The sequence below is a fragment of the Vicia villosa genome, linkage group LG7 (assembly GCF_029867415.1).
Source record: "Vicia villosa cultivar HV-30 ecotype Madison, WI linkage group LG7, Vvil1.0, whole genome shotgun sequence".
Taxonomy (NCBI): Eukaryota; Viridiplantae; Streptophyta; class Magnoliopsida; order Fabales; family Fabaceae; genus Vicia; species Vicia villosa.
Genome location: NC_081186.1, coordinates 135,482,974 through 135,491,498, shown reverse-complemented (window position 1 = coordinate 135,491,498; position 8,525 = coordinate 135,482,974). Strand labels below are relative to the sequence as shown.

Below are 8,525 nucleotides of genomic sequence, written 5' to 3'. Positions count from 1 at the left end.
CCGAACCAACAGAACTAACCTAACTGTCTTAGTTTGGTTCGATATTATTTTTAAAAATCAACAAAATCAAACCGAATCACACACTTTTTTCTCTCGTGGTTTGGATAATTTTTTACGTCTAAACCATCAAAACCACACCGCGAACACCCGTAATCTCATCCAAAGAGTTTATACCAAATCAAAACAAATATAATATGCTAAAAAAACTGGTGAAAAATCATCTTCGCGAGTCATGTGGATTGTTGCAGACACTTCATTAAAGTAACAACCAACTTGAAAAAGCTTGGTTACAACAAAAGGGCTGAAGTCATGTGGTTGGCTGTTGGTATGTCTGGAAAGCTTGGTTTCAACCCACTTGATTGTATTAATCTTTGTAACTTTCTTATTTCTCTGTAATTATTCGTTTGTACGTGAGTTAGAGCACCCCAAGTACTCTCTCTCTCTCTCTCTTAAATGCAGATCGTGAGTTAGAGCACCCCTAGTACTCTCTCGTAAATGCAGATCGTAGTGGTTGCTTATTAAAAAAAATTTGAAATAAATCTCAGTAATCAAAGGATAAAGTTTACTTGTTCGTGTGGTCCTATCAAATTAGTTTTCACAATTGCACTGTCCATAATAAAAATGACAAATATAATTATTCATAAATCACACATTTCTTACATTTTTATTTGTGATCTTATACCAGAATAGCATTTGAAATCACATCAATATCTCACATTTTACAACAAAGCTTGCAAACCATTTCACAAGTAGTATAAAGTCATTGCTCATCATACTCATGCTATAGGGTTTTAATGTTACACAACACATTTCCTTGCTTTATTTAAATAGTATGTAGTCTTAATAATTAATTTCCAACTCACTTCCTAGAGCTGAAAAATCCCATCTTGTAGAAATAATGGGTATGAAATATCAGTAGCAAATGGAACAAAGTTTGTGGCAGAAGTATTCTCCAACACCTGTAAAATGCAATTATATGAATTAGAATACTTTTTTCTAACAAAGGTTTAGCTACACTCTAATTTCTAAATAAAATCCATACTTAGAAAATTGAAATAGAAATGAATATATTACCAAATCGTGGAGATATGTATTTGCTGCCTTAAGTGTTCCCTCCTTAAATAAATATAGGGTAAAATATTGACTCAGTAATTTACATAAATTATAGAAGAAGAAAAAAAAAAGATTAGAGTACTAGAGACATATAATATCAAAGAGATCTAATTATTTTTAGTAAATTTTAATTAAATATTATATTTATTTTCAATTTTATTGTATATATTCATAATATTTTTAAATATAAATATTACAATAAATTTCTCAAATGCAGTAAACACTAAGATATAAATAAACATTTAAAGTAAACATAAGTATATTAAAATTAAGCCATTGAAAAATTTCAATAAAAAATCAAATGAATAATTATAGTAAAAAGATGAATATAAGTAGCTTATGATAATTAAGATATTCTTTTATCAGAAATTCTAAAATTTATTTCTTAAAGCTGTTGATAAATAATTTTTACACATTCTCTGTAAATAATGTTCACCTATAAAATATTACAAACAATTAAATAAATAAAAACTTAATAAGTTTATGCTAACCTTATCTCTCAAAGCTTGAATTTCTTGTGACATAATGTTCATCTGTAGTTCATAATATGTGGAAATTATTCATTTTTACATATTCAACACAAGAGGTAATTTGTAAATAAATAATATGATAATAATTTTGACAAAATAATTATACTATGATGAAATACATTTATTGCTACCTTCATTGAGCGAACATGATACATCCACATTTCAAGATTCTTCTCAAGAACTTGAAGTTCATCCATTGCCAATGTTCCTAATCCTCCTCCAAACAAATACCTACCAATATTTTTAAAAATTCTTAGTATTTAGCTTAATTATAAAAAATGTATATTTACCTCACACAATTTATACTTCTATTACTATCAATTTAATAGTTTAATTTTTCATAAAATTTTGTATGATTAACACATCACAATTGTTCATATATATGTCTTTTAAAGTAATTATAATTAAAATCAAATAGTTTTTTAATTATTTAACGATTGTAATTTATTGATAGTATAAATAATATTTATACTAATAATATAATTAAATTAAATTCTTAATTGAATTATTTTATTGAGAGACAAAGACTAAGGTATGTACCTGATACCCTTTTGCAATGTGTCGATTTCTTGTTTGAGCACATTGGTTTCTTCTTTAGCATCCTAGATATCAACAATTTAGCAGCATAAATAATGTGACAAGAGTACTACTTTTAAATTTGAAAATCAAAAATAAAAATAAATAAACAATAATGTTGTAATTTAAGTTCTCAAAAAAAAAACACAACATTTTTTAATATTTAACAAGTACTTAATTACAATGCCACTACTTTGTGTGAAAATAATATTATTGTTGTTCTAAAAGTTAATCCGACATACTTTATTATCTCAGAATCAAGTCTTACATGTGTCAAAACAAAACTAATAGAGAACAAAAGTACCTTGATTTGTATATATAATAATATATATCATATATTTTCATCAACACTATCATCATATTATATAGTTTTATTATATAGTGATGCTAATGCACCAATTAGAGCATCTAATGCCACTTATCACTATTCTTTTACACATTATAATATAATAAGCATGTACAATCTAAAACATTGATATTATAGTGATATATCATTTTAATAGCATAATATAACTAGGTAGAGAAACATACCATTAGCAAAGGATGTGGTTCAGTGATAGCTTCAGATTGAGTCCCATGTGTGAACTTCAAGTACCTCTCTATTACCCCTTGCATGGTTCTTAAAATTCATATATAGAAACACAAACAATAAAAGTGAAACATTAGTGACCAAAATATACATGTTTGTATCTTAGTTGAATCTCATGCAACATAGGATCAGTGTCTAGTGTCTGATCCTATGTAGTGCTTATGTTGCATACATTTTATCTTGTACGATGTTGCAGAGAATTCAAATATTTTTGTTTGAATTCTATGCACCACAATAAATACTATACTATGTATAGTGTTGCAGAGAATTCAAAGATATATGTTTGAATTCTTGAATTCTATGCACTACGCACATTATCAAGATTGAATCATCAGGAATATATATACATCAAAGTTTTGCATGTAGATGTACACACTAGTTCATGTAAAATCTTGGAGAGGATTCAAACATTTTTATTCGAGTATATTATCGATAGTAAGAAAGAAAAAGAGATTACCCTTTGGTGGCGAGTTCGTAGAGCTTTCCATGAGCGGAGAAAATGACGAGGCCAATTTCAGCATCGCAAAGCACGGAGAGCTCCTTAGCCTTCTTCAGAAGCCCCGCTCGGCGTTTACAAAAGGTCACTTGTCTATGCACCGGGTTCTCAATTCGCTTCAGCTGAACCTTTCCACGAGCCATTTCGATTTTCTAAGAATTCAAATTGAATTAATCAACAAGTATTTTGAATTTTTTGGTGCAATTCTATGCACACAACCTCCCACTAGTTTGAACTAGCTTCGAGGTTGTTGCAGCAAACAGGTTAGTACTCTCTCTTTTAAGAGTTTCTTACTAATTTTCTCTAATCTTCTAAGGATTGAAAGCCTTATATAACCATCATCAAATTTTCATTCCCACAAAGGAATCTTCACTAGGTAAAGTAAATTAATAATTTAGTAGCAACACTAACAATGAGTAATTAACTATAATTAACAACTGTTAGCAGCCAACTTTACACCTCATTAAGTAGTGATTAGTCTCTAAATATTAATTAATGATCACTCAGTTAGTGTATGGGTTCTAATGAATTTGATAATCCGTCAAATCAAAGCATGTGATACTAAAGATTGTCTGGTCATTTCAACTTTTAGAATATGGTTCATTTTACTAAAATATTTATGTGCATAGGCTTTATTCTGGTTTTATTGGTGGAACCTGTGCATGTTCTATATCATGCATGAAAGATGCAAGTGAAAATATAATATATATGCTATCGTAATACTACTCTGTTATGCACTTGCAAGGGATCTCTTTTACCATGTTTAATTAGTACAGATATAATATTGTATAAGATTGAAGGGATGTGACCAAAATTTAAAAAGAAATTTGCATGAAACCATCCCAAGGGGGGAATGTTAATAATCTGAAATGTAAATTTATTCTCATTGAAATATACTTTTCAAGGAGGGATATTTAGACCTATATTTGGAGAAAGAGGATAAGGTGTATTATGTGTAATATATTTATTTGTTAGGGAAGTATGCCATCAAAATCATAAGTGATACAGAGAAAAATTTTCTATTTTTGAGCACGGTCACGTGCGAAAGTGTGACGGTCGAACGCCGATGGTCCATCGGAATCGGCGCGGCAGCATAGGTCGGGGACTTATCTTGGATTGAGTCATTGCTGGGTTCCGCAAATTTGGTCTATTAGAGTTTCAAGCCTTTATAAATGCAATTTTCTATCACTTTTATAATAAGAGGGGGATATGGTGAAAGCCAGTAAGAGAAATTTTATAGAGATAAAGAGATGAAATATTACGATTCATTGTTCTAAGAATTCAAAGAACTTTGGAAATATATTTTAGGGGATTAAGAAACACTTTTAAACATAATGAGTTTGTGTGATTTATATATTAAAAGAATGAGAGATTGTGAAACACGTTGTAGAAACTAGGAGATGTTCTTGTGAACTTGGAATGTTATTTTCTTGTAACTCATCTTGTAATATCTTATAACAACTCTTGAAGTATAGTTGATAAGAGAAATGCTCTCTCCCTCATAATAGGTTGGTTTGATCGAATTGGATAAACAAATTATATGTGTTCTTGTCTTTTATTTTATTCTTGTTCTTGTGGATTTGCTTACATTAATTGGTAGATTAGTTTTTATTGATGTCATCTATTTTGGTTGTCATTATTCTCTGTCTCACACATCAACATTCTTGGTGTGCCTGATATTTGCAATTCAATTTCACAACAAATATTGCCCACCGACGGATGAAAAGTTTAAGTTTACTAATGAGCACCACCAGTTCCAAATGGTACATCAACTTTTATTCCGAATACAACGAATATGGATTGTTAGTGAAGATATAAGCTGTCTTAACTCAAAAAAAGTGTGTACAACCATTGAAGGGGGAAACATTGATGTTTGCATGCGTAACAACAAAAGAGAAATCTGGGATGGTGGATAAGACCAAAAGTGTCATTATCTTGTGTCTTATAGATGAAGTCCTAAGAGAAATCTTTAGAGTGAAGACTGCGACGGAGGTGTGGGTCAAGCATGAATAATTTTATATGACCAAGTCTTTGAGTCACAAGTTATGTTTGAAACAACAACTCTAATTTTTTTGAATGGTTGAGAGCAAATATATAATAGAGAAATTAATAGAATTTCACAAGATCATTGAAGTCTTAAAAATATTAAGGTGAAGATTGATGATAAGGAAAATAATCTACTCTTGTTAACCTCATTCCTCATATTATTTGAGCAATTCAATGATGTCCTTCTTTATGATAAGTAATGTGTTATCACCTTGGATGAAGTCCAAACATCTCTGAGGTTCAAGGAACCATCAAATATTAAAAAATTGAAGGCTTACAATTTTGGTGAATGCTTGAGTGTTTCAAGCGGAAGAAATGAAATTACAGGGAAGTCCAAATCCAAGAGATTTGATAAATCAAGGTTAAAAGACTTCACTTATCATAAAAATCAGTCACTTCAAGAAGGATTTCCTCGAGAGAGGGGCAATGATGATTATGTTCAAATTTTAGTCGCCTTAGATGAGAATGGCGAGGAAGTAATGGTGCGCTACTGTTTACTGTGATTTCTTGTAAAACAAACGCTAGTCTTCCAAATTATTAAATATATTCTAGTTACTTGCAGGATCGACTAGATTGGTCTTAGGACATGTGTCTAAAAGTTTATAGTCTTTATGGTTGAGTTCATATTGTAAAGGTATACTTCGAATGTGTAACAGACTTAAAGGCAACACAAATTGTAAGAATAGAATATGAGTAAAAGACTTTAAAAGATTTCGATTGTAATGATAAATGACAAAATAAAGGACGAAATAAAGGACAAGATTCGAAAGAAAAAGACAAGTATATGTAAATGATGTAAATTTATAAAACTGAGACTGGATGTAAAAATGCAATTGGTGTTACACGTACATTCTCAATGAAACTCTTTCTCTTTCGCTTGGTAGTTTAGTGATTTTTTGAGTAATTTGTACAAAATAAACACCCCTGAATCCTACCACTAAGATCCTTATTTATACTAATTCAACCCTAACGTTCTTATGCTAATAGAATGCCACGTTGTCTCCTTACATGTGTCTCGATTTTCTGATGTTTCCACGTGTCCTTCCAATCAAATCTAATATTCTGAAATTCAACACGTTCTCGTTCGAAGCTTTAAATCGTGAAACAACGTGACCTTGCCAACACATATTTCTCAGAAATATCTCGAAATATTCTAAGTCTTTTCGCTTTCGAGGATATTATAACTTTCGTCTTGCTTCGACTTAGGAGAGACTTTAATTTTTAAATAAAATATAAAACGGCCTTATAAAGCCATCCTTCTTCAAAGTACACAGCTCCTTTGTAAAACATTTCATTGTCGAAATCCCCAGCTAACAAACTGCCCCCAATAAATTTTTATTTCGAAAGACATGTAGAAATATACATTTCTTGATCTTGCCGATTTTGACAAACTGAATCCTTTAGCTTCTGAAATTTTAAATGACGTCATAACAATTATGACATTTCTTTCAAATGTTTCCTCAATACGTGCGACATTACGCTAATCATGATCCCTAAAAACTAGGAGTGGGGCTATTAACTGCTCAACCGCCTAAAGAACCAATCAGCTTTTAACATGTGCCCCACTAATTTTTGGTTCATGAATTTTCAGAAATTGAAAGGGTTCACTTGAGTCCCTATAAATAGTGACTCTTATCACTTTTAGAACCTTTCTTCTTGTTTTTCACAACTTTCTTCTATTTTCTTTCTCTGCAACCACCCATTTCAAGTTTTTCATCTTCTTCATTCATTTGAATCATCCATGACTTCCAATGATTAACAACTTACACAGATGGAAATCGGAGAGGCTTCTCAACCAGTTCTGAAGATTCAAAAACTTGTACTAGTTGGGAACCAAGAGTATATTCCAGAACCTCATTATTTGGAGGAAAAACGCAGAATTTACGCTTCTCGGGTAATCATCCCTTTTGAAATCTCTGGTGAAGTACATGCGTTTATGGGTCCGCTTCCTGGTCCTAACGCACATTTACAATCTGAGTTTTTTCCTGCTTATCATAAAACTAGGCCTCTAGTTAGCAAAAACAAACTAGATGATAGGGGTAAACTTCTTTTTGTTGAGAATGTAGGAAAAGATTCTACTGGGCCTTCGACTAGAGCTTCGATAGCTCAAGAGACCATTAGATTAGAATACATGACCAATACCCTTAAGGTATTTAGGGTTATCCCTTTAGTAAAAGATCCTGAATCCTATTACTCTTGGTTAGCAAAAGTCGAATCGAAGAAAGCTTAATTCTGGAAAGAGATAGGGATTTACGACTTAATCTAGTTGTCGAAAACTGGATTAGAGTATAATCAACCCATGCTAGTGGCGTCCTTGTATTTTTGGGATGCGACTCATAACATTTTCCATCTCCCATGTGGAATGGTTACCCCTACCCTTTTCGATATAGCTGCTATTACATGGATTCAACCAACGGGAGAAGATTTCGACCCCTTTTACATTTATACTGACACCATCAAGTTTGGTGAGAGTAAGGCCACCTATACCATCTTTACTGTGAAGCATCACAATAAGGACAGTGATGATGTTTCTGACAAAGAGCACATTACTTTCTTGGTGCTCTAGCTTTCGAGGTGCGTCTTTTGCTCGGGATCTCTCCAAGTGGCAAAGAGGTACCCTGCTATGAAAAACCAACAAACTCTAGTAGGAAATTGGATTTGAGCCAGATGATCCTCGGATACCTCTATGAGTGCCTTGGAGAATCCACCGATCTTCTAAGGAATTATGAAGTTGGGACTTCGCTACTCTTTGCTGGACCCTTTTGGCGGTTGCAACTGTGGCTAAATGCCACTTTCGAGACTGTCTTACCTAAGAAAGGAATAGTTGATGAGGACTATGAAGCCATCAAGAATAGAACCATTGAAGGCACAAGGTTAGCTTACCTAACCCCTCAGGACGAATGAGGTCAGTTACCTGAAGCTTTTCGAGGTTACATGATGATGTTCACAAAACGTTATTGGTTTACTCCTTCGATGGCCCCTTTTGTCGAGAGGAAAATAGGTCCAGAATGGTTCATTCGATAATTTCCTGCCCCTCAACCCGAACAATAGGCCGAGTCTGTGGCCATTTGGGAGGCATTTTTGACCCTTAAAATGTTATCCCACCGACTAAAAATTACGAAGAGCCACTATGGCCTCCTCAGTTATCAACCAAAACTTGTCTCAAGATAATTAG

General features: G+C 32.4%; 1 protein-coding gene across 1 annotated transcript; it reads right to left on the bottom strand.

Moving 5' to 3' along the window:
* Positions 1 to 589: 589 nt before the first annotated feature.
* Positions 590 to 3,600, bottom strand: LOC131618593 (agamous-like MADS-box protein AGL12). The gene is made up of 7 exons (XM_058889784.1): positions 3,266 to 3,600; positions 2,751 to 2,838; positions 2,184 to 2,245; positions 1,775 to 1,874; positions 1,605 to 1,646; positions 1,075 to 1,116; positions 590 to 959 (listed from the first exon to the last, which is right to left on the bottom strand). The coding sequence occupies exons 1-7, from the start codon at positions 3,445 to 3,447 to the stop codon at positions 867 to 869; spliced, it is 609 nt and encodes a 202-aa protein (XP_058745767.1). The 5' UTR covers positions 3,448 to 3,600; the 3' UTR covers positions 590 to 866.
* Positions 3,601 to 8,525: the final 4,925 nt, after the last annotated feature.

Bases quoted from the DNA above. Each gene is read 5' to 3' on its own strand.
- LOC131618593 (XM_058889784.1), bottom strand. From the start codon at position 3,447: ATGGCTCGTGGAAAGGTTCAGCTGAAGCGAATTGAGAACCCGGTGCAT. The intron at 2,246-2,750 runs GTATGTTTCTCT...GTTGATATCTAG, and splicing joins AACCACATCCTTTGCTAATG to GATGCTAAAGAAGAAACCAA. The intron at 1,117-1,604 runs GTTAGCATAAAC...TATTTATTTAAG, and splicing joins TTCAAGCTTTGAGAGATAAG to GAGGGAACACTTAAGGCAGC.